This window comes from Callithrix jacchus, chromosome 2, assembly GCF_049354715.1.
Source record: "Callithrix jacchus isolate 240 chromosome 2, calJac240_pri, whole genome shotgun sequence".
Taxonomy (NCBI): Eukaryota; Metazoa; Chordata; class Mammalia; order Primates; family Cebidae; genus Callithrix; species Callithrix jacchus.
The window spans coordinates 204,835,888-204,861,848 of NC_133503.1; the positions used below are offsets into that span (position 1 = coordinate 204,835,888).

A 25,961-nucleotide genomic window follows, 5' to 3' on the forward strand; every position below is an offset into this window, starting at 1 on the left:
ACCTGGCTGGCTGGCGGTGGGCAAGGACGGTTCTCTACCAGAATGTGTATAAGGGACACTTAGAACCGCCGTCGTGCCTCGTTGCTGGGATTTTCAGCACCACGGACAGCACCACCTGGCCAGGCTCTCCTTTTAAAGGCGGGAGCAGGTTCCTTGGATGTTCACCCGGCCCCTCCCTGCGGCAGGAAGCCAGGACCTGCGGGGCCTCCTTCCGTGTGGCGAGTCAGAGGCCCTGTACCCAGGGCCGGCTCAGACCTGGTCCCTGGCTCTGCGGTGCTGTTGCGGGGGAAGGAGGAGAGGAAAAAGGATGGGGAGGAAACAGAGGGAGGTGGGAGGAGGGAACGGGGAGTGGGAGGAGGGAAGCAGGCCCTGGTAGCTGGGGTATCCGGAGCAGGGCGGACTGGACGGGGGCTGCACGGGGCGCGGGTGACTGCCCCCCTCCCCTGTGAGCGAGTTCCTGCCTGTCGCCCCTCTGCCCCGGGACAGCAGGAGCCTTTTGGTGCCTTCTGTTTTTTTTTTCTTTTTTCTTTTTTTGGGATGGACTCTTGCACCTTCACCCAGGCTGTAGTGCAGTGGCGTGATCTCAGCTCACTGCAATCTCTGCCTCCTGGGTTCCGGCAATTCTGCCTCAGCCTCCTGAGTAGCTGGGACTACAGGGGTGCGCCACCACACCCAGCTAATTTTTTTTTTTTTTTTTGTAATTTTAGTAGAGACGGGGTTTCACCATATTGGCCGGGATGATCTCGATCTCATAATCTCATGATCCGCCTGCCTCAGCCTCCCAAAGTGCTAGGATTACAGGCGTGAGCCATCGCGCCTGGCCTTTTGGTACCTTCTTAATACAATTTGATAGTTTGGGGAAACAAATGTGGCAACCTGCAACGCTTCTCAGAAATATTCGGAAGGGTCAGCCAGACCGAAGACCCCAGACCCCACTCCCAGGCTGGAGGAGCGTCTGTCAGGGTACTCGAGGCGAGGGACCTGGGCCCCTGCTGCCTGTGCGCTGTGTGGGGACAGCCCGCCGGGGACCTGGAGGCCAGGTGCACGCGGCCTCTGGATCTACCCTGGGTGCCGCTCTTCCCCAGAGACCAGCCAGGCTGGGTTCTCGAGTCGGGAGACTCGGAGCCCAAAACTGCGAAGACCCCTGAGCCAGCCCTGCCAAGTGCAGGGCTCCCAGCCGCTGCAGAATGCTCAGGCCTCGGGCTTGGAGGGATGGCGGGGCCCTGTGGAACCTCCCTCGGGGCGGGCCTCAAGCAGCAGCATTGGGGGCTGGGTCTGCAGCCCTGGGCAGGCGTCGCGGAAGCAGTGACCACACAGGCACAGTGGCATCAAGGCAAGTGGATTGTTTATTGGGGTCAGCCCTGTGGGCCGTGCTAGAAGGCCCCACACACCCCACACACCCGCCCCTGCTGGCCCCGGCCCCGCCCACCCCGGGAGGTTTCAGCGCCTGTCGGTGTCCGGGCGACGTTCCTGTCCCTCCACGTCCGCTTCCACCGGGTGAGCAGCTGGGCCAGCGCGGCCATTGGGACCCACAGCACAGGAAGCAGGGACAGCAGCACGCAGGCAGCGCGCACCCAGTCCGGGTAGAGTTTCTCCTGGCGCGAGGGGAACAGCTCCTGCAGGACCACAGCCTGATTAGCTGGCGCCAGCCACCCTGGGCAGTGGAGCTGACCCCTCTGCTCCTAAATCCAAGGGCCAAGAGACACCTGCCCCCCCGGACTTGGATGGGAGTGGAAAAGGTGTGGTCACCACGGCACTTCTGGGCCAGGAGTTTGGGAACCTGGCTGAGCATCTCCTGGGGCTGGGGATTCCCCCACATGGGTCTAGGTGTCACATTCTGGAACCAGAGGGGCTACATGGCCTCAACTCACTGGGGATTGTCAGAGCTCATGTTCCCAGTTTTCTCCCCTATACAGTGGGTGGCACCACCCACCCAGCTGCTGGTACTGTGGAAATTCCTCAAAAGTACAGTGTGACTCCTCATTCACCTGCCCTTGGTGTTTTGTCGGGAGAGACTTTCCCAGACACATTTGGAGAGGAGTGGGGTCCACAGTCCTGAGAAGGGGTGGCATGGTGAGGTTTTGAGTGGTCACCAGTGGGGACGCAGACGGTATGTTAGGGGCTGGCACTGCTCAGAGCTCCTGAGGCGTTTTCAGAGTGTGCTGGCACTCTGAAACTCCCTCCTCGCAAGGCTCTTGTTCAGAAATGGCCTCCAGCCAAACTGACCCACTGGGTGGAAGTTAGGGTCAGCATACGACCTCTTGTCACAGGCCAGGAATGGGCAGTTGTGCAGCTGCCCATCCCCACACCACATGGGCAGGACACAGGCAAGGAGGATGTAGGGAGCCTGGCATGAAGCCACATCCATGAGAAGCGACTCCAGGGCCCTGTGGGGTCCCTGGGCTCTGGGCACTGCTCATGCCTCACTCCACCGACCAGGTGCTTGCCCATGATCACCCCGCCCCACTTCTGATCCCAGCAGGCAGGCAGGGACACCGCAGGAAGCCCCGCCCTGTTCACACCCCTAGTTTCCCAGGCAAAAGTGACCACGCCACGTCACTGTGGCAGGAATATGCAACGCATGGTCATCGGGCACTGGATGGCACCATGGCCAAGCTGAGCCTGAGGGGTCCCAGCACTGCCCAGGTGCCCAAAGGACCTACGTATTGGGGGTTCCAGGCCCTGTAGCTCAGTGGCTTCCGGGCCAGGAGGGTGACGTAGGCCACAAAGATGGTCAGCAGCAGCAGGGGACTGACCACCCTCCACGTCAGCCGCCAGTAGGGACCGGGCTGCCTCCCAGTCATCCACGCGATGTCGTCACAGAACCTGCACCAGACGCCAGGCTCAGGCTCCACAAGGCCTGGGGGAGATCCGCCCACTCCAAGCCAAGGACAGGACCCTGGACTGGGGTCCATCCTGCACCCTCTGCTGCCTCGGTGGCTCCCCAGAGCAGAACATTCTCGGGGGTCTGGGTAGCTGTGGGTCGTGCCTGTGCCTGGCAGCCTTCTGCCATCCCACCCTGGTGGGGTCCCAGAGGAGCACACAGTGGGGCAGCAGCTCACCGTTTCATTCCATAAACATACACAACACCTACAACCTCGAGGAAGGCAAAGATGAGCAGGTTCAGGGGAGCAACAAAATTGTCAAAAATCTCCAGCCAGTAGTTTCCAGACTGCAGCATGAAGCAGGTGGCAGAGAGGAAGCAGACCAGGCAGACTAGCCCTGGGAGAGCAGGGAGGGTCAGGGCACCTGGGCAGGAGACTTCTCTCAGCTCCTCACCCTCCATCCCTGCCCTCCCCAGTCTCTCTTCTGTATTGTGCTCGGGCTTCAGGGGGCTCTGGGGAAGGGGCACCCCTGAACCTCCCTCAGCTCTCCCATGGTGGCTGTCAGTGTAGAGCAGCCTGGCTTAGCCTTCTCCTGAACTCAGGCATGGCCCCTCGGGCTCTCCATCCAGGAGGGGCATCTGGACAGTGGGTGGGAGTGGACGGCAGGTGCTGGGAACGGGTCCTCCAGGGCAGCCGAGCTATGCACTCACCTGTCAAGGCTTCCTTGGGGACCCTTCTGGGCAGGACCCCCTTGTCCAGCAAGGGTGTGATGATCGCCTCCATGTTCCCAAACATGGATGATAGGCCCAGGGTGAACAGCATGCCGAAGAAGAGCACGGCCCACCCAGGGGCTCCCGGCATGTGGAGGACGGCCTCTGTGAAGACAATGAAGGCCAGGCCCGGGCCCGAGGCACTCTGCAACACATGGAGCCCCACACTTCGTGCCGCGCATACACACCTGCCTGCGGGATGCGCACACACGCTCCCCGGTGAAGACACAAGGGCACATCACCCCTCTTGGGATCGGCTGAGGAGGCTCGGGGCTGGCCCTGCTTCTGGGAGTCCAGGCTGCAGGTGCATCTGGGCAGGGGAGGGTCCTCCCCCTTTAATAACCCACAGCAGTCATTTGGGCTGAGAACCCAGGGCCTTGAGTCAGGTGCCCTGAGATGTGCCCACATTGGCCTCCTGGCTGTGCACCCTGGCCTGGCACCCCTGGTTCTGGGCATCCAGCGGCCCTGAGTGCAACTGGACTCCAGCCATGCCCTGGCACTGTGACCCTCGTGCCGGCTGCCCCCTCTCCTGGGGTCTGGGCACCAGCAATGCCCACTCTCTTGGGTCAATCCAACCCCCAAGACTGCTGGATATGGTGTCCGCCAGACAGCTGCCTGGGGGGCTTTGGTCTTTCTGGGAAGCTGGCAGGCCAAGGCACAGACGGACTGCGGTCCTTGGTTCACAGGCCCTGGCCCTGGGTCTGTAGGAATTTGCAGCCATTGACACTGGGGCACAGACCCTGGTGCTCCTGTGGGTGTCCCTGCCTGGCGACCCCAGGGGTGTGCAGGTACCTTATCCAGAAAGTCTTCCAGATGGCAGGCCTTCAGGGGGAGCTGGGCCACCCTCCTGGGCTGGGTGGCGGTCAGGTGCATGAGGACCGCCGGGTAGTCGTCCCTGGAGATGCTGTGCTCCGGGAAGTCAAACTCATTGATGAGGATGAGGACGTTTCTGCAGGAACAGAGGGGACTGGGGCTCACGTCCTGGGTTGGCAAACACATTGGGAGAAACCCTTGGTGAGTGTGGGAAGAACAGCATCCCTGGGAGGGCTGGGCCCCTCTGGCTGCTGTTGCGATGGGGTGGATGCCTGTGCTGTGGCTGCAAGACACTTCTGGGGACAAGTTTTACCCTGCTGGGTGGGAGGGGGAGCTGTTCTCTACCTCCCTGGGGGCAGAGTTTGCACTACTGGGTGGGTGGGGGGGAGCTATTTTTTACCCCCCTGGGGGCAGGGATTATACTGGGTTGGGGGGGAGCTGTCCTTTACCCCACTGGGGGCAGGTTTCCACTGCTGGGTGGGGGGAGCTGTTCTCTATGTCCCTGGGGGCAAGGTTTGCACTGCTGGGTGGGGAGGGGGAGAAGCTGTTCTCTACCCCCCTGGGCCTGGAAGGGGAACACTCCCCCCATGGGTGCAAAAGAGGTGGAGGTGATGGCAGCTTCCTCACCTCAAGAGTGGGTCCTGATTGACCCCGAGGGGCCGCCCTGCAGCCGAGTACCTGCGCTTCCGAGGGTTTGCTCAGATGACTTCATCCCACCCGCCCTTTCTGTCCGCTGCTGAAGGCTCATTCTGTTCTCAGGGCCCGAGGTTCAAACACAGGCACCCAAGTGCGGGGCACATCTACTCCCAGCAAACACTTTGTTGGGGCTACAGCCATTCCTAGAACAATCCTATAGAGAGAGGCCCCTCGCCTCACTTCCAGCCTCCTGTGGCCTGTGAGGCTGGCTTAGGCTGTGCAGACCAGGGCGTTATGAGCACCGCTGGCCCCGTGCATCCACCTGCCCACTAAGGTGTGCTTGTAACCCTGAGTCAGTATGTGTGCACTTCTGTGGTTATTCACAATATTCAGAGAAGGACCAGAAATCAGCGTAGCCTGCCATGCAAGTCCCCGGCTGGGGCTGAAGGAAGCCCAGCTCTGCCTCTTGATCCAGCTCTTTCTGGGGCCCATGAGTGCCATGTTTTCTGCGTTAGTGTGCGTTTTCCTGGTGATGTCATTGAAGATGTCACATCTTCAGTGTCACTTGAAAAGCCCTCGAGTGTGGTGCTGCAGGGCGGCCGTGCTCCTGCTGCCGTGCTCCCACGTGCAAGAGGTAGTGGCTGGAACATGGTGTCGCTGCAGCACTGTGGACACTCAGGGCCAGTCACTCTCTGGGTGGGGCCGTCCTGGACACTGTAGGGTGTTTTGCACAGCGTCCTTGGCCTCTACCCACTGGACACCAGGCACACCCCCAACACAAGTGTGGCCAACTAAAAATGTCTCCATATGCTGCCCGTCGTCCCCTGGTGGGGCAAAGTTGCCCCGTGTTGCAGGGACGTGGTGTCTGCCCATTGGGTTCTTAGTGGTGGGACCTGCCTGGAGGCCATTTGCAAGCAACAGTCGGGCACCCCAAGAAGGCCACGGGTCTGACAAGGCAGCTGCCTTTGCAGGGGACAACCTAACTGCCTCAGCATCCTGGGACCACCAAAGGTGCCTTAAAACCATAGGAATTCATCCTCTCCCATTCTGGAGAACTGTGACATCTGAAATCCCAGTGTGGCCAGGCTGTGCCCCTCCAGAGGCTGCACAGGAGAATCCTCCCACCTCTCCCAGCTTCTGTGCCTTCAGGTGTCCCTGGGCTGTGGGCACATAGCTCCCGCCTCCGCCTTCATCTTCAGGTGGCCTCCTCCTCTGCATCTGTCTCTTCTCGTCTTATAAGGACACTGGTCATTAGATTTAGGGCCTATCCTCCTCCAGGGGGACCTCAGCTCCATCCAACCTTAATTGCATCTGCAAAGACCCTTTTCCAACCGGGTCACGTTCTGAAGTTTCAGGTGGAAGTGACCTTTTGGGTCATTCCACAACCCTACAGAAATGAAATGTACCCACGCCCTCCTTCCTCATGCCATGGGGTTCTCACTGCAGCAGGCACCTGCCTGGCAGCCATGCCCCGCAGAGCCCGGCACGACACCTGCGCTCACCTGTCCAGGCAGTGCTCATAGCTGTTGGTTGCCTTGAAGCCCAGGATGGAGAAGACGGCAACAGATGCGTACAGGGAGGTCATACTGTTGACCAGGGCGATGGCCACTGCGTCCTTCCGGCAGTTGTTCCTGGGCACAAATGCACGCTCATCACGGGCTTTGTGGGTGGTAACTGGGCCTCACCCAGGGGAGGAAGCGAGGAGGGGGCTTCCCTCCTTGGCTCCCTTTCCCACCTGGGATGCCCCTGCTCTGGCCCAGGGGCTGCTGCCGCTGGTCCTGGAGTCTCAGGGTGATCCTGGACCGCTCCCCCACAGGCTCCTCCAGCAGCCCCAGTTCAAGGCTGCCAAGGATCTGGAACCCATTCACACCCCGCCCTCCCATCAAGGCCCTTCGGCCCACAGGGAGCTGTGAGGCAGGGCATTTATGGAGGAGCTGAAATGTACATGTTTGGGGAAATCATCTCCGAAGGAGAAACGCACACAAGCACACCTCCAGTGTGAGTTCAAGGCAGTAAGGTGTCGATCTCAAACGTTTAAGGCCTGCCCGGAGTCCCAGCTGACACGTCCTTCCCTAAAGGCCACCAGCGGGCAGAGCTTCGAGAACCACCCTGCCCTTCCCATCTCATGCGAACTGCCTGCCTCTGACAGCCACAGGAAATTAGGTTTGTTTCAGGCTTATCATGGTGCACTGGGCTCTGCGTTTTATGATGTGTGGAAGTGCACTTGGTGGGGCTCTGTGGATGTTACGATATTGTAAAAGCCGGACCTGCTCACGTCGGCATTAACCGGCAGGCCTTGAGTCTATTTTAGGTGACCGTCGGGGCTTTTACAGCCTCATGTGTCATGCCCATTTTGGTTGGTATCATGCCCAGTTACACCCTCCCTGGGTATGATTATCCAGGCTCTCTTCCTGCAGCGAGCTTCAGATGTGCTGGAAACTGCTGAGAGGGCCCCAGCCATGTCATGAGGTTCTTATCTCAGGTTCACACAAGGCCACCCTTGGTCCCATAGTGTGACCCTGAGATCAGGAAGTGCTTGGGGCATCTCCCCAAAGGAGATGGGGCACTGGAGCCTGACCGCCTACCTGGGCGAGTTGTAACTTGAAAAGGCGATATGTCCTCCAAAGGCCAGGGACAGAGAGAAGAATATCTGGGTGGCTGCGTCCAGCCACACCCGGGGATTCTGGAGAATTTGCATCTGCAATGAGTCAGGGAGAGCGCCTAACTCAGCGGGCAAACCACAGCAGCTGGTGGCCCTGACTGTTCCAGAATATTCCCAAGGCAGCTTTGGGGACACTTGTGAGCAGGTGTGACCTGTGCAGACACCAGGAACAGGGTCGGACCAGGCAGGTGTGCTGGTGTGGAGTGGCAGCTCTGGACACAGCACGTGCCAGCCCCGTGTGGGACACGGCCGAGTGAGCCGTGGCTGTCATGCCCAGGTGAGAATGTAGCCAGCAGGCTTTTTGGAGCTGGAGATGGGTCTGAGCAGCTCCCGCGTGGGTGTGCTCACTGTGCCCTCTGTAACCTGAGCTTCTGGGTGATTTGCAGGCAGGGACCCCATGCATGGAGTCTGGTTTTTCTGCGTCTGGGGGACCTGGGAAAGTGTCCCTGTCTTCTGTGTCCCTTGTCTCCAGGCAGACCTGCCCGTACCCAGGTGCCCACTCCCACACCAGTCCCTGGAAACTGCCTCAGGGATGCTGGGCAGGGAGGGCCGAGATCTACAATAGTGTAGAATGCTCTGGAAGCTGGGCAGGCTCCTGGAGCAGATGCTGGCTCCTGTGGCTCCCTGGTGGGGTGTACAGCTGGACAAGGCCCTTGGTGGGGTCAAGCCCAGAGCAGATCCCCAGCCAGCCCCTCCCTGAACCCTGCCCCTCCTCCCCTGGCCCCTCACATCCATGTCCACTTGGGGTCCCACAGGTGCCAAGGTCCACCTGCCCTAATCGAAGTCCTCCTCCAGGCTCGCTCCAAACCTCACCTCTTTCCTCAGGTCCCCCTCCCCCTGCGCCGTCCTGGGCCAGCCGCACCCCTGACCAACAGGCAGCCCAGCTGCTGGACGTTTGGCTCCTGGCCACTCACACTTCCAGCGTGTGTGCTGGAGGCCCTGAACTTCTGTCCAAGACCTACTTACGTTGGGAGTGAACAAGTAGATGAGTCCTTTTGTTGCCCCCGGCAGAGTCAGCCCTCTGATGAGAAAGATGGTCAGGACCAGGTAAGGGAATGAAGCCGTGAAGTAAATCGCCTTTGAACAAAAGGTGGAGTCGTGAGGCCTGAAACAGCTTCTGCTCTGTTCGCAAGCCCGAGAGAGGCAGGCAGGGTCCAGACTCCTCCCACGAGGTCAGGGTAGCTGCCTCTGTGTGGGGTCAACCAGGACGGTTGCGGGCACAGTGGGGGATTGCGGGGTGCAGGCTCAGGCCAAGCTCAGAGGGGTTGGGGTTCACCAGAAACAGTCACATGCACATTCACTTACGTGTGTGCCCCAGGGAGCACTGGCCATCTGGGAGAGTCAGGCCTCCCTTGAGCACGGGGGCTGGGCCCTGAAGAGGGGTCTGGGCCATGCCCCCCCCACCCGCTGGCCTCCCTCTCCCAAGCCACCTGCCTCCACTCGCCTCTCTCCCGGGCACGCTCATTTCTGACTACGCCTTTTCCCTGTTTTAGGCCCCTCTCCAGCCTCCCTCCTGTCCACTCTCAAGCTCTCAGCCTTTCTGTGTGGCCAGAGTCCTCTTCCTCCCACCCCGATGCCCCCACCTGGCTGTTCCTGCCTGTGCCTCTTCTGCCCACATAGAGTCTTCCCCACTTCTCAGCAGCTGTGGACAAGTCTGCATACTAGGTGTCCTAGGGAAAAGCATCTACAAATGGACACTCCTCCTCACTCCCCTCCCAGTTCCCCTAGACTGACTGCAGAATCGCCTGGGATGCCTTTTTTTTTTTTTTTTTTTTTTGAGACTCTTGTTGCCCAGGCTGTAGTGCATTGGCCCAATCTTGGCTCACTGCAACCTCCGCTTCCCGGGTTCAAGTGATTCTCCTGCCTCAGCCTCCTGAGTAGCTGGGATTATAGGTGCCCATCATCGTGCCTGGCTAAGCTAATTTTTGTACTTTTAATAGACATGGGGTTTCACCATATTGGCCAGGTTTGTCTCAAACTCCTGACCTCAGGTGATCCACTCACTGCAGCCTCCCAGAATGCTGGAATTACAGGCATGAGCCACTGTGCCTGGCTTGGGATGCATTTTTAAGGGCCTTTATCATAGGATTATTTGGAATCTGGCTGCTTTGTCTAATTCAGTAACTCCAGTCCTCTCAAGCATGAAGACCCCCACCCTCTCCATAAGAGGAATGACAGCCTCAGTGCAGTGAGACATTGCACAGGGCATGGGTGCTGGGACCCTGTGCAGAAGCTGTGAGACCCACAGGTCAGGAGGCAGAGTCCAGGGTGCGTGGACTGAGCGCCATCATTTGAAAAGAGTCCACACCTGTGTGATACCAGACTAGAGATGACAGCACACGCTGGCAAATACAGGGTGAGGACTCTTCTTGCTCAAGGGGCTCAGGCAAGCAGGAGGCTCAGGTTCTACTGGTCCTTTCTGCTGCCCTCAATGGAAGCCACAGGGGTGAGCATCAATACAGCTTTTCTCATTATTTACATCTCTTTGACAGGTAGTCGCTGGTTTCAAACAAAACTGATGACAATGTGTTTGTTCTTTGTAATATGCTGTAAGTAAAAGGTATGACAATAGCACAAAGTCTGGGAGGGGAATATGGAATATGGGAGTGAAATGTGATAACATTCTTGAATGACCATAGAGTGCCCCGAGATCACTTAATGATAGACCATGACAGGCTCGAGATGTAGGCTGTATCCTCTAAAGCAGTTGCTAGCCTAACAAGACAGAGTTAGAGCTAAACCAACCAAGGAGATAGAGTGGGATCCTGAAAAATACCCAGAGAAAGGGAGAAACAGGAATGAAAAAAACAGATGGAGCAAATGGAAACACATCTGAGGCTAGAACTAAACCCAACCATGCCAATAATCACATTAAATGTAAATGCTCTAAACACCCCAAATAAAAGGCAGAGATTGTCAGATTGGATTTAAAAAGCCAGACCTAATTGTAAGCAGACAAGAAAAACACTTTCAACATAAAGACACAAAAAGGTTAAAAGAAAAAGGTTGGAAAAAATACACTCTGTTAACATGGCCAGAGAAATCTGGAGTGGCTATTTTAAAACGAGGTCCATTTCAGAGCCAAGAATATCACCAAGATAAAAAAGGGTGCTTCACAGTGAGGACAGGATTGGTTCCTTAAGAAGACACTGCAGTCCTAAATGCTTGTGCCCCTCATAAGAGCTTGTAGATGCAAAGCTAACACAGGTCAATGGGGAGGGGTCCTTGGGGCTGGGGGAAGCAAGGGAGGGGCTCAGGCCCTGCCAGCTCTCACCTTCCCTGTCGTCTCAATGCCTCTGATGATGCACATGTACACGACTGCCCAACAGGCTGCCAAGCAGATGAGTAGCTGCCACTGGATGGAGCCACTGTCATTGATGTCGGCCGTGATGTTCAGTGTCTGCCTGTACCAGAAATAGCTCACGGCACTGCTGCCCTGGCACTCCTCCACGAACCCTGAAACCAAGGGGCCTGTGACAGGTAGCTCACGGCACTGCTGCCCTGGCACTCCTCCACGAACCCTGAAACCAAGGGGCCTGTGACAGGCTGGCTGCGGGGCTCAGGCATCCCCACCATGTGGCTCTTGAGCTCAGTTTCCCTGGGCTGCTCTCACCACTGCCCTTTTGGGCTGAGGTGCCCTTTCACTTCTTTCTGGGCCTGGGATTGAGATGGAGACATGTGCCTGTGACAATGAAGTGGCTGAGTGAAGCTCAAAGGGAAGCTCTGCTTTGCCAACGTTTATGAGCCCTGCTGAGCCGGGGCATCCAGCAGCCCCTTGGGTGTCACTGTCACCATGTACAGCTGGTGCTTACATGTCCCCTTGCTTCTTCCCACCACCCACCATCAGACTCCAAAGGATGGCACAGAGCCCCTGGACGGGCAGCAGCTGCATGTGCCAAGCATGCTGCTGGCTGATGCTTGGGAAGAAAGCGAGGCTGTGGCCAGGCAGCAGATTGTCCTGTGACTCCCACTTCCTCCTTGACAGGGCCAGAGGCGGCGCCTGACAGCAGCAGGCTCTGGTGACCACTCTCAGGACCTACTGCAGCCCGTTCCTGGGACACTTGACAGGGGAAATGTGGGGGCCCCCTAGTGAAAAAGTCTGAGGACCACCAGGATCCAAACCAGGCCACTTCCCATGTCATGGGGCTCCTCCTTCCACACTGTCTTCTGGCCCCAAGGCCCCTTCTGAGGCCCTGTCAGTCCCTGACCCGAGCACTGCCACAGCCCAGCTCTGAGTGGGCACTGCCTGCCCCACACTCAGCTGAGGGAAGGGCATGGGCACAGCTGAGGGAGAGCTGGCCTCTCCAGGCCCTTTTCTTGGAAAGCTTCCCTTCAGTGGAGCAGGGGCAGATATGGGACGGGCAGCAATGAAGCCCTGCTGTGTGCATTTAGAGAGGACTTAACCCCTCTGGGCCTGCCTGAAAAGCAAAGGCCTGGCTTAAGTGGCCCCAAAAGTAAACCCTTGGACAAGGTAGAAGGAATTTGGGACCCACAAACCATGGTCCAGGAACTCGGGCTGCAGACAGCCTGTCCTGGGGCCGCTACCAGAGTGTGGCGGGGGGGAACCTGGCAGGACCACCCACCCTCCAAGAGGGGCCACGAGGCTGATGGCCCGGCCGGGACTCTCGGCCTCCCCAGGCACCCAGCCCTGGCCCAGGGCATCCAGGTGCAGATTCAGTGCAGGCCCTCCAGGCCGGCCTCGTCTAGCACCAGCCCAGCGTGATTTCCAGTTAGTGAGAGGCAGGAAGGAAAGAGGGTCAGAGCTGCTTCCTGAGCAAGTCATTGAAAGATACAACTCAGTTGAGTGTGGTGGCTCACGCCCATCATCCTAGCACTTTGGGAGGCTGAAGCAAGAGGATCGCTTGAGCCCCAGGGTTTGAGACCATCCTGGGCAACATAGACCTTGTTTCTACAAAAAATAAACAAAATTATCTGGGTGTGGTGACATGCCTGTGGTCCCAGCTGCTGTGGAAGCAGAGGTGGGAGAATCACTTGAGCAGGAGGTGGAGGTTGCAATGAGCCATGATCACACCACTGTACTCCAGCCTCAGTGACAGAGCGAGACCTTGTCCCAAAAAAGAAAATGTAACTGTCATTCACATCTCAAGGATCTCCCCAGATGGAGCCCCTGGCTGACGTCTGGACCCAAAGTCTGCTTTCTTTTTCTGAGATTGAGTCTCACTCTGTTGTCCAGTCTGGAGTGCAGTGGCGCAATCTTGGCTCATTGCAACGTCCACCTTCCAGGTTCAAGCAATTCTCATGCCTCAGCCTCCTGAATAGCTGGGATTACAGGCATGAGCCACCACACCTGGCTAATTTTTGTTATTTTAGTAGAGGTTGTGTTTCACCATATTGGCCAAGCTGGCCTCCAACTCCTGACCTTGTGATCCACCCGCCTTGGCCTCCCAAAGTGCTGGGATTACAGGCGTGAGCCACAATGCCCGGCCTGAAGTCTTAAATTTAACAACAGTGGCTCTCACACGACCATGCCATGCACACGGCTGCAAGGGACCTCGGTGGTCCAGGCCAGGCAGGGAAGCACAGGGCAGCATGGAGGCCACCAGAACCGGACTGCACATTTGCTCCTGGGGAGGCTGAGGCATGTGCGTGAGCACACGGAGCTACCAGCTCCCCAGCCCTCCTCCCGCAGTGAGAGTCTGCCACCCGCAGCTGTCCTAATGCCAGACACGCTCTCTCAGCCTCTCTTGCTTGTACCCAGACCGAGAAGCAGGAGGCGCCCAGCTCACCTGTTCTGTTGAGGTCCAGCGGGCAGGAGCTCCAGGGCAGCGGGTGCTGGAAGGAGTTGAGGAAGTACCACAGTACCCAGGCCAGGATGGTGTTGTAGTACAGGCTGACCAGGAAGGACAGCGTGACACAGCCCAGCCCTGTGGACAGGGACGACGTCAGGCAGTCCCAGGGCTCCTCCCGGCTCCCTCTGCCCACAAGCAGTGAGAATAAAACAAAATAACAAAATAAAAGACTACATGCTGAAGGCCAGGCCTCTCTCACACCTCACACGAGAATGACGACGCCAGCCTCTGCGTCCTTCTGGATGTCCTGGCCCATACGCTCTCCATTCGATTGTCCCCGAGTCACCGCCTGCTTTATACCCAAGGGCTCCCCCTTGGCCTGGCCACTTCCGTACCACAGGCATGGACCCGCCCCTGCTCCCCATCTAGGAGGGTCCTGCCCCCACAGCCACAGTCAGGACACAGGAGGATGGTGGCCTACCTAGTCCGCTGAGGTAGGGGGAGATGGCCGTCCACACACCGATGCTGCCCTTTCGCAGCCGCTGGCCGATGGCAAGCTCGACGTGGAAGAGGGGTATCCCCTCGAAGACCAGCGCGATGACATAGGGGACAAGGAAGGCCCCTGCAAGGAGGAGCGGGGGGTCAGTGGCTGCCCAGGCTCAGACGGGGACTGCGGCATGGGCTGGGGGAGCCACCGGTGATCTTCCCGGGGCAGATGGATCTGCGTGTTGGACACAGCACTTGGGTGGCAGAGACACCCTCAGGGCACTGTGTGGCCGCCAACCCTGCCTCTGACGTTGGCTCAGTTGCTGAGACCTCTGATCAAGAGCACAGGGCCCTGGAGGGGAGCAGGGGGCCCAAAAGGAGGCAGCTGGGCCTGGACCTGGACGTGGGGTCTGAGCTGACCCTGTGTTGTGTTTGCTGAGGGACCAGAATTGTTCGAGGTGGCGGCCTTGCCCCGGGACTGTTGTGGCTGGCGGTGGTGGCGGGGACGCAGTCTCTGTGGGAAGAAGGCGTGCAGGGCCCTGGCAGAATCATACTCCAAACCTCCGCCGTCAGCTTCCCCGTGGGAAAGCAGCTCCTCCCATTAGCCTGATTCCGAAAATTCTTGTTTGCGGAAATAAAGCGTCAGCTAAGCATGTTTGTTAACACCTGGCCACCAGAGGTCTGGCTGGCTTTCTGTGAGCCTGCCTGCCGCCCCACCCCCAGCTCCACGCGGCTCGTGTTGGAGCTTCACGCAGCAGATGGTGCGGGCCGCTCTCTTCCCACAGGGACCCTGGGGTGGCTGGCGGGCTTCCTGGGACCTGGAACCATCTTTGCCCGTGGGGATGTCACAGAAGAATGGTGTCTCAGACCGAGGCCCTGAAAGCTGCATCAGGGCTGGACCCGTCCCCGCTTCCTGGCATCTTGGCCTCTGTACCTCCACCCAGCCCCATGATGGGGCCACCCACAGGCATGGCAGGATGCAGGCCCTACAGGACCCGGGGCAGTGGGAACTGGCTGGCTCCCCTGGAGCCAATGGAAGCACCCAGTAGAGATAAGAGGCTGTGCCTTCCGCCCAGGGTGGCTACGGTGGAAGGGGCAGACCAGGTGCCAGGGCCTGGTGCTGAGCTGGCTTCCCGAGGAGCCCACAGACCCTCCTGGCCCCAGCGGCAGAGCTGGGCACAATCGGTACCTGCAATTTGACCTCTAAGTTTGCCTGTGCTTACAAGACCTGCTGGGAGGATGCTGGTTCTCCCAGGCCCCTGGCTCCATGGACGTCCCCACTCCGCTGAGGACCCTCTGCCTGCATGCCGCATCTCAGTCCTCCTGGTGCCTCACAGGGTTGGCAGCTGCACTGTTTCCCAAGTGAACCATCATCTGTGCCCGAGTTCAGGTCTCTGTGCAGAGTTCAGGTCTCTGTGCAGCTCCACCTCCATGTCCGGGGCTGTTGGCTCCTCCCCACCTGCACGTACAGGTGCTGGGACATCTCCGTGGTGGCGCTGACCTCAGGGTTTCTGTCCTAAGATGCTGACCTATGTGGGCGCCAGCTGCCTGCACTCCTCCCAGCCACGCTCCTCCCTGCTGTGCTCCCTGGCATCTCTGGTCAGCTTCGCTCTGCCAGGCAGGGTCCACGCTCCTCCCCGTTGTGCTCCCTGGCATCTCCAGTCAGCTCTCCTTTGCCAGGCAGGGTCCGGCTTCTAGGTCATCAACACAGCCTTTCTCTGGGTTTCAGTGTCACCACGAGAATGTTCCGTGACCGCCATGGAACAAGGAGGCCCTAGAGGGGGGAGGTGAGCCCTCACCCCCTTTGGCTTCTGCACAGGACTCCAGGGCCAGCACTTGGGGGCAGGCCAGCTCTTGTCCATGTCATTTATACGGCGGCAGAAAGACAAAGAAGCATGAAGAGGGGAAACTGAGGTCTATGGGGTCAGCCTCAGGTGGAGACACCTGACACCCCAAGATGCCTTCTGGGAGGGCAGGAGCAGCTGTGGCTGGGGCCTGGAGCACAGGAGAACAAAACCCAGGGCACCCCACCAAGCTCGTGGCAGGGAGTCAGTACACCTGCCTTTCTCAGGGCCAGGCTCCAGTGCAAATGGGAATGCCCACCCAAGCCAGCCCCTCTCCCCCAACTCCAGCCTGCACTGTGAGAGCCCCTCTACCCTCCCCCCTCTCCAGCCTGAACCACGAGAGCCCCTCTAACCTCCTCCCACCCCAGCCTGCACCATGAGAGCCCCAACCTCCCTCCACTCCAGCCTGCACCATGAGAGCCCCTCTAACCTCCCGCTTCTCCAGCCAGCATCATGAGAGCCCCCTAAGCTCGCCCCTCCCAGCCTGCACTGTGAGAACCCCTCTAACCTCCCCCAACTCCAGCCTGAACCGTGATAGTCCCTCTTACGTCCCCCCTCCCCAGCCAGCATCATGAGAGCCTCTCTAAACTCTCCCCTCTCCAGCCTGCACCATGAGAGCCCCTCTAAGCTCTCCCCTCTCCAGCCTGCACCATGAGAGCCCCTCTTTCCCCCACCTCACCCTGCACCATGAGGTCTGGAGGCAGGTGTGTAGCCAGCCACTCATCCAAGCTCTGAGCACACTCCTGCAGTAGGGGCTTTGTGGCCACACTCAGGCCTCAGGTGCACAGTGGCAGGTGGAGGCCAAATGTGGGTGGTGTGGGCACCAGGTCGCACCAGGCAGGGGCTCTGTGTTCCAGCTGTGGGATCCACAATCCAGAGAGCACTGTAGGCTCCAGGCTGGCAGGTGCCCTGGGCCCCATGGATTCCTGCCCTGTGGGAGGGCCATCGAGCCAGGGCTGGGGCAGCAGGTGCCCAGGCTGAGGTCAGTTCAGCAGAGACCACCCTGATGAGATCATTGAAGGGAAAGATTTGGGGAGAAGTGAGCTTCTCTCTGTGACTGATTTGGGGAAGCTGAATCTGCTGTGTTTAGGGGAGAAGAGATAAGAGGGTTTTCTGTGAGGATGAAATCGAGGCCACAGTTAGGATCTTCATGAAATAGGAGCATTGACTCTGTGGAATGTTGGATACATTGAAAGCCATATTCAGATGCCGTGTGGGCATAAGTGTAAATAAAAACCAGAGTGCTGTGGCTGGGGGCGGTGGCTCCGTTGGCCAACCCAAGCCCAGCACGGAGGATGCTTTCCCCGGCTTGCGTGGGCACGGATCTCACTGGGCAGGCTTTATGAGCAGGAAGAGACGGTCAGTCCATGCATTGTTTTCTGAATCTGAAGAAAGAAGGAGGGTTGATTCTGCACTGTGAGAACATCCACACAACTCCTTTTTGGGTGTCTGTTTTGAGACTGCATCTTGCTTTGTCACCCAGGCTGGAGTCCAGCGGCACAGTCACGGCTCACTGCAGCCTCTGCCTCCCAGACCCCAGCCATCCTCCTACTCGGCCTCCCAGGTAGCCGGAGCTACGCAGCTGCCAGCATGCCCGGCTAATTTTTATATTTTTATGGAGACGGGTATCCAGTTGTCCCGGCTGCAGTTTTTATTTTTAGCAATGATGAGAAGTTTAGCACAGTCGTTCATGAGCATGGAGGTCACAGTGGTGTCTGAAGAGGGGGAAGGCGGCTGTGAGCCACTGAGCAAATTCAGAGGAAAAGCAGGCTCTGCTCAGAGCTGTGGCAAAGGCCAGGGATTGCTGGGAATCGACCAAAGACACACCCAGGATCATGATGGAGAGACCCACACGAAGGCGGAAAGGAGACGGAGCAGGGAGCCGGGAGGGTGCAGGCGGTGCTCCGGGGCCGGCCCCCACACCTGGGCACTGCCTCCGAGAGGCGAAGGCCATCAAGGTGGAAACTCCCCCCAGGCAGGGCGCAAAGCCGCGCAGGACCCGGGAGCACGCCCAAGAATCGCTTCTGGGAATTGACAACCTGGTGTAGAGCTCAGAGGAAAAGTAGCAGCTGGCAAAGAACAAAAAAAGGCCTTGCTGTACTAGGCGTCAAAACTTAGGAAAAGCCATGGTAACTAATACAGTGTCGTTTTTGGTGAAAGGATCCAAAGATCTCAACAGCAGCTGCCAGATACAGAAGTAGGTTGATCAGCCGAGGCAGGAAGGAGTGGGGAGGGGGCGTGCTTGGTGAGTGACCTCACTTGTGTGGACACAGCCAGCCCAGGGCCACCAGCTCAGTCATAAAAGTTCCTGGGTTGAAACCTTAAGCCACAGCAAGCGATGAAGGGTGTCCTGGGCAGCTGCCTAAACACACTGCTTGGCATTTATGGGTCTACATTCCTTTGATTTAAAGGCACTGACTACGCAATAAAGCAGCTGCCACAGATGTCAAGAATGTGATAAAACCACTGTAAATCTTTACGGCAGGGTTTTGTTACATTCTGTTACAACGTTGCTTTACAAATCTTAGCTTTGAAGAGAAAATGCATACAGTTCAATACACGAGGTCAAGAGATCGAGACCATCCCGGTCAACATGGTGAAACCCCGTCTCTACTCAAAATACAAAAAATTAGCTGGGCATGGTGGCGCGTGCCTGTAATCCCAGCTACTCAGGAGGCTGAGGCAGGAGAATTGCCTGAACCCAGGAGGCGGAGGTTGCGGTGAGCCGAGATCGCGCCATTGCACTCCAGCCTGGGTATCGAGAGCGAAACTCCGTCTCAAAAAAAAAAAAAAACTTATGAATAGAGAGCAAATACTACTCGCCTTTGGCAGTCGTGAGTTTATGCAGATTTTAAAAGCTGCACAGTGTCTGCTTCTTAATTACGTCTTACTTTCAAAATAATGAATGAGTGATATTCACAGTGAGACAAACGGAAGGGCATTTTCACACACAGGGTGAGAATGCGGATGGCACAGCACTTAGGAAACGTGAGTTAAATAAACTTGGGTGTTTCCTGACGTGCGACCCGGCGACTTTGGTCAGGAAATTGGTGGAAGAGTCGATGATGACGGAAGCAGCTCTGAAGTCCCCTCGCAGCTGGCAGGCAGGGCTGTTCTCCCTCTTCAGCAGCACCGAGGCAGTCCTCACCAGCTCTGCCCTGGTGTGGAGCAGCTGAGTTTGCGGGGGACCAGTGCTGGACACGCCTGCCACACTGCAGGCACTTGGTGGGTAAGGCGCTGGCCGGCATTTCCAGCTCCGCGTGAAGCCCGCTGCCTCCATAACCCTCATTTCCAGCTCTGCGTGAAGCCCGCTGCCCCCACAACCCTGCATTTCCAGCTCCGCGTGAAGCCTGCTGCCCCCACAACCTTGCATTTCAGGCTCTGCAGGAAGCCCGCTGCCCTCACAACTCTGCATTTCCAGCTCTGCGTGAAGCCCGCTGCCCCCACAACTCTGCATTTCCAGCTCTGCGTGAAGCCCGCTGCCCCCACAACCCTGCATGCTCTTTGGTGACTTTGAGCCGACAGAGCTGCGGCACAGGCAGTGAGGGCCCGGGAGCCAGGGACACCTGTGCCCTCTGTGTGAGGGCTTTGGTGCTTTCAGAAATGCCTTCAAGGGAACTCTTTCATGATGAGATGGTCCAGGGCCCAACCCCCCAAAGAGCCCCTGACGCTCTGAGGGCAGCAGTGATTCTTTTTGTTTTTCCCGTTTGTCTGCATTTCCAGTATTTTCTGCATGTTGAGAATCGTTTCTTAATCAGGAGGAAAACAAATCTTTGAAGAAGGGGTGACCTCATGACAAGGGATAGTTGTGCTGGGCTCTCGGGGAGGGAGCCGAGGGCAGGCTGACCCCGGACCATGCAGCCCGGCCTGGCCTGGGAAGCCCCTGCCCGTGGCGTCCAAGGAAGACCCTGGTGTCGTGGGTGAGGTGGTACGTCTGCTCCCTGAGAGCGGTGGTTCATGGCTGTCCCCACCTTCTGTGTCCCCATGTGGAGAGCAGGTGCCCCGGCGAGGAAACCCACGGCTCACTGGGTGTTCTTAAAAGAACCAACTGCGTTCAAGGTGGAAGCGCGCCCACAGCCTGCAGTGTGTGAGTGTTGGGTGGCACGGCCCATTCAACCTGCCCTGCAGGAAGCTGCCCTGAGGCCTGGGAAGGCTGCAGGTGGAGCCCTAGGGCACTGACTGCCGTGGGCAGTGGTGCACCTTGGTTTCCTAGAGAAGGTATTCTCTCCCCGAACTGGGGATGCATGGCAGGCGCCCAGCAGGTCAGGGTGGAGACGTTCTCCCCTGCCTGAGGTCCACCCCAGGACACAGGCGGGCACTTACCTCCCCCGTAGGTCTGACACAGGTACGGGAACCGCCAGATGTTCCCCAGCCCCACAGCGAACCCGATGCAGCTAAGGAGGTACTGAGCCTTGTTGTCCCACTTGGGCCTCTCGTCCCCAAGGTCGCCCGAGGCCGGGTCTGGTTCTGGGGCGTGAGCCATGGCAACGGAGTGCCCGGACTGCAGGGCTAGGGTGGCACCTCACTCCACACCCAGCTCCCGAGAGCCGCCTCCAGCCTCAGGGGTGTGTGGAAGCTACAAGCAGCCCCACTGTGTGGTGCCGTTTTCACTCCCTTCAGAGAAACCAGCAGAGAGCCGTTAATGGGTAACTCGGTCCCAGCCCTGGCTCTGACGCCAGGGTCCCTCGTCCTCTGCTCCTTCCCTCATGCCCTGTGCTCCAGGCAAACGCCAAGCCTGGCACTGCCCGCAGCACCAAGGGGGCCACTTGCAAAGACAGTCTTGTTTTCTGTTGCGGACACCAGGGCTTCCGAGATGGGCACAGTTTGCTTGTTTTAAATTTTTCTTATGTTTTATTTGACCTTTTGATCTTGAGGTGCTTGCAGATTCTCACTCTGTCACTGTCAGAAACAGCTCAGATCACACTGCACCCACGCAAAGCCCAGATTCCCACAGGGGTGCTTTCAGCTGCTCTTGGGAGACCAGGGGCTGCCCTCACACCCACTGCCACTCTTGGGCAGGATGGTGTGACAGGCACCCACGGTGCATGGGGGGCTGAGAGGTGAGTCCTCCCTAGGCTGGGGCACCCCACTCGTGGGTGGAAGATTGATAAGCTGATGCTGGGTGAGTTCAGCTCTAAGGAGCCCCCCACGGTGCTCCTGGACTCCAGGGCCCCTCCCTGCAGATACTTCCACCAGGGACAGGCCAACAGCCCCCAGGCCGGCAATTGCCCTGTTCCTCGGGTTGTTTCGCCCTCAACCATGTGCCACAACTCCAGATATTTGAGTCCCAGGCGAGGGCTCAGGTGGACACATTTTTGAAAGGTTCTTATTTGAGTGAGACAAAGTTTAAGGAAAGAAGATGAGAAGAGCTTCCAGTCCCTGTCACCAGGCCACGGGCCTGGGCCACAGCCTCTTCAGAGCTAGCGCCCCAAAGCCAGACCCCCAGGAGAAGGCAGGAGCTGGACCCACCATTCCCATTGTCCTCTCTGGGGTCACTGGCTCACTCATCCCTCTACATCTGAACAATAGTCACTTGTAGGCAGAGACTATTAAACATAAGCGATTTATTTAGAAACGTACACCGTATGCCCACAAAACCTGCGTTTCTACCACATTTACAGAGACACTGAAACCTACAAAATGATGCATGAATCGGGAGACATAGATGGGGTGGGTGCTCCCGCCCATAGGGTCCTACGGCAGGCAGGCCAGGGCACGCCCGCACATGCCTGGCACACTGATGCATGCCTGTGCATGCCTGGCAGGGCCTCCTGGGCAGGCGCCACAGGGCAGCAGGTTCATGGGGCACTGATCAGAATTGTCTGGATTGAGGGCCCAAGAGCAGAAAGAGATGAGGTGAGACCCTGTTGAAGCCATCAGCAGGCAGATCCTCAGTGGCATCACAGCTGCGGGGCGCAGAGCTCACCATGTTCCCCTGCTGCTGTGGAGTCTTCAGATCCCAGGGCCCCATGTGGCAGGCAGCTGGCGCAGAAGGCTGGCAGGAGGACTCGGTGTGTGCAGTGGCCACTGGATGGGGTGGGTGATGGAAGGGGCGAGTGTGACCAGGTCTCTGTGGGTGGAACATCGCACCAGGGCACACCAGTCCATAGGAATTCTCAGAAGATCAGTTTAATGTAAACATCCAGATTCTTCCACGGAAAGCAGAAGTACCCATCCATTGAAGTAGGTGCCCCGAGTGTTGACTGCTGTTGGCCAACATGAGACATTGAACCCCAATGGAGACCCATCTTGTGATGGGGTCAGGGCGGGTGCCAGGCTGGGCTTCACTGCATGGCGCACGGGCTGGAGGCTTCTGGGGGCTGTGTGGTCCCTGAAGATGCCCTGGACACACAGAGCACCCCAGGATGGCAGCCAGGGTCGAGTTACCCTGTAACCCGTCTTCTCTCCGAAGGCTGGCTAAAAATTCACACAGCTCACGTCCTCTTGAGAAAATGCAGAGTGGTATTTGCCTTGAATTATGCCAAGTTGAGTTTTATTTAACTGCTCATCTATTTGAGGTGGCAGGAGCAATGTTTAAATGGCTGGCACTCATTCAGCCGGAAAATGGCCAGGACACGGGGACTCGGCAGGGGCCAACTGGAGCCCAGGTCCCAGAGGATGCGGCCAAGTTTTCTCAAAATCTCCAGCCACCACTGCCCCGGCTTCTGAGAGGCTGCTCCCAGTCAAGGGCTACAGGACCCCAGTAGCCCTGGGGTTAAGGGTCAACAGCAAGTGGAAGGGGAAGGTAGGGGTGGGCAGCAAGAGTCACTCCCAGGAGCCAAGATGGCAACTTGTGCTTTTGTCTCCTGACAGCCACGGAGATGAAGCAGAGGTGTTTCCCCGCCGTGGGCTCGGCTACTGCTGCCCCGGGTGTGTGCAGGGCACAGCTCATCCCTGGTGGTCTGCTCCCCCGGCCTCTCACGTGACCCTGTGTCTGTGGCCAGGATGAGCACAGAGGGCAGCTGGGCCCTGAATGGCAGGTATGTGTCCTATCGACGTGCATCCATATGTGCACATACGTGTACACAGGCACGGACACATGCCTGCATATGCACACACACAAGCACATATCACACACATATACGTAAACATGTATAGACAAGCACACAGCACACACACGTACACATGCTCACATATACACACCTCACACATGCACACATGCCTGCATATGCACACGCACGAGCACACACCACACACATATATGCCAAAATGTATAGACAGCACACATGCATACACAGACACACACATATGTACACATGTTCTCACATATACACACCTCACACATGCCTGCATATGTACACATGAGCACACACCACACACATATACACAAATGTATAGAGAAGCACACACAGCACACACACATACACAGACACACATGCACATGTACACATGCTCACACACACACCTCACACATGCATACATGCACATAAACACGTGTGTGTGTACACATGCATGTACACCCACGTACAACACAGTTGCATTCAAGTATATGCATTCACATGTATACATACATGCATGTGCATGCCCATTATATGAGCACATGTGCATGCATGTATAAAGAGGTGTGTACACACATGCACATCACACGCAACATGCATGTGCAGATACATATATGTACATGTACGTGTATATACACGTGCACATACATGTGGGCAACACATGTGCACATGCATACTCACACAATGCCCATAGATGTACATGCACACACACGACACACATCTGTCCACATGGCACATGCATCTACAATATACACCCTCACGCACGAGCACACTCATGCTCACACACATGCAGGTGCAGCCTGGCCCCCACCCCACGGGTCTTGTGGGTTCCTCCTTCCCTGACACCACCAGTGGGCGGCACGCCGTGGGCTAGGCCTGCTTAGTACTTCAGGTCCCCATTCACGGAGGCTGTGGACAGCGTGCTCACCAGCCCCTGGCGGTCCCCTGACTTCTGGCAGCAGTGTCTGATGAGCTTGTAGACGGCATAGCCGGGGATGGTGAGGCAGGGCACCCCGGCCACGATCACCACCACCGCATACACCCAGTTCGGGTAGGAGATCTTCTGGGATTTGGGAAATTCCTCCTGGGGAGAGAGCCCTGTGGGTGAGTAGGCACCTCGGGAACCAGGGGGTTCACTTTGGAGCAAAGGCCCCTCACCCCATGACTAACCTCCTGTCCTGTCAGGTTGGTGGCATGGCCAGGGGCTCCTCTAGCCTCCCCTTTCTCCCTCCTCCCACCTCCCCGCCCACCCACCTCCCTCCTGGGATGGCATGAGCAGGCCCAGCCCACGGCATGCTGCACGTGGTGTCATGGAGGCGGTAACCAGCAAGATGCGTGGGGTGGTGGCCGGGATGCCCCTGAGCGTGAGCGTGAGTGCATGCCCATGTAAGTGGGTGTGTGTATTGCGTGTGCACATGCCACATGCGTGGATGTGTGCCTTCCTTTCCCCTTTCCTGTTGCTCTCCCCACCCCAGGAGACGGCCTGGGCACATACGTAGCCAGGGTCCCAGATGCTGTAGGTCAGCTCCTCTTTGACCTTGACCACAAAGAAGAAGAGGAAGATGACCAGCATGAGCAGGGGGCTGACCACGCGCCACGTGACTTGCCAGAAGATGTTGGGCTTGTGGCCGATCATGAACTCGATGTCCGTATTGAACCTGCCAAACAAGGCCAGCGGCGGCTGTGGACAGCGTGCTCTTGGTGCCACCAGCAGGACGTCAGCTTGTCGAGCTTTCTGTGCATTCTGCTGCCCCGACAGGTGGTGTCATGCTGCGAGGTGCCCGGCTTCCCCATGCCAGGGCCCCAGCCCTCCATCCTGGCCCTGGGCACCTCCTCAAGCTGTGGGCATGGCCAGCAGCTCTCTCTGCCCTATGACGCCACCAGCAAGTGCTGGATGGCAAGCCCATAGTCAGAGGTGCTTCGCCCTCACCCATGTCTGGGGCAGTCACCAGTGCAGAATGGGGGAATGGAGGAGGGAGCACTGTGAGCACCCTCAGCTTCTCCGTAGCAGCACCCTGAAGTCAGACAACCCCATACCTTCCCCACCCTCAATCCTCATCCTCTGCTCAACCCTCTTCTGTGAAAGAAATTTATCCTCTGAAGAAATCAAGATGGAGCAAGCAGGAGGTGTACTCAAGCCCGTCCCAGGCCTGCAGTGGCCAGAGGGGCACTCCCGGTGCCCCCAGAAGCATGTGAGAAGGAGCTGGTCCCACGTGCTCAACATTTAGACAGTTATGCATGCACTTCACACTCTGCAGCTAATCCCCACATCGGGGCCTGAACGTTCTTTGCCAATATCTGCCTGTGGTTAGAACGACATGGCTGGTGGGCCCGTGTCCCTCAGCCTTCCCCATGGCTGACCTGGGCTGGTGTGAGTTCTGTTCTCACTCACCCAGTGCTGAAGAGCTTCCTACCCCTGTGTCCTACAAATCCCACTGCTGGGGACATAGGACAGGCTTCCTGTTCAGTGTTAACTGAGTCTGTCCAATTATTTCTTTTCTTTTTTTTTTGAGATGGAGCCTCACTCTGTCGCCCAGGCTGGAGTGAAGTGGCACAGTCTCAGCTCACTGCAACCTCCAACTCCTGAGTTCAAGCGGTTCTCCTGCCACAGCCTCCTGAGTAGCTGGGGTTGCAGGCATGTGCCACCATGCCTGGCTAATTTTTGTATTAGTAGAGATGGGGTTTCACCATGTTGGTCAGGCTGGTCTTGAACTCCCCACCTCAAGTGATCCGCCCACCTTGGCCTCCCAAAATACTGGGATTACTGGCGTGAGCCACCATGCCTGGCCCTGCCGGATTATTCCTAAAGTTTTTGTGGCTGCCATCAAGAGCCCCTGTCCTCCAGGTCCTGCCGGGCAGTGGCAGCCAGTGCCCGGGATGTTTGGCTGAGTGGATGGCTGATGGTGTCTGGGTCCCTGCCTTCCCTTGTCTGAGCCTCTATTGCACTGCTAGAACCTCTCTGCCTGCCAGAAAGGCCTGGAGCACCAGGGAAATAAAGCACCCCCACTCCCCCCCACCGACCCCCCGACCCGGGACATCCCAGCCACGGGCCCTGCAGTGGCTTCGAACACTCAGCTCTGACTTCCTGGGTGGGCACGGCCACAGCCTGGGCTCCACCAGGCTTCTGGCTCCCAGAAGCACCAAGCTCCCACTACTGGCACACTGGGGCCCTGCTGA

General features: G+C 57.9%; 2 protein-coding genes across 3 annotated transcripts in view; both read right to left on the bottom strand.

Moving 5' to 3' along the window:
- Positions 1-1,373: 1,373 nt before the first annotated feature.
- Positions 1,374-20,269, bottom strand: SLC6A18 (solute carrier family 6 member 18). The gene is made up of 12 exons (XM_035291916.3): positions 20,110-20,269; positions 13,938-14,078; positions 13,454-13,591; positions 10,981-11,162; positions 8,673-8,783; positions 7,630-7,742; positions 6,547-6,675; positions 4,388-4,544; positions 3,536-3,740; positions 3,063-3,222; positions 2,664-2,826; positions 1,374-1,616 (listed from the first exon to the last, which is right to left on the bottom strand). Exons 1-12 carry the CDS (start codon positions 20,267-20,269, stop codon positions 1,374-1,376), a joined length of 1,902 nt encoding a protein of 633 aa, XP_035147807.3.
- Positions 20,270-21,332: 1,063 nt separating this feature from the next.
- SLC6A19 (solute carrier family 6 member 19) overlaps positions 21,333-25,961 on the bottom strand; it is a 43,196-nt gene continuing 38,567 nt past the window's right edge. For both annotated transcript variants that reach the window (XM_078365955.1, XM_008992271.5), the window contains 2 exons: positions 24,280-24,442; positions 21,333-23,868 (listed from right to left, as the gene is read on the bottom strand). In XM_078365955.1, coding sequence (XP_078222081.1) covers positions 23,665-23,868; positions 24,280-24,442 — 367 coding nt within the window. In that variant the 3' untranslated portion in view covers positions 21,333-23,664. The remainder of the gene's footprint in view (positions 23,869-24,279; positions 24,443-25,961) is intronic.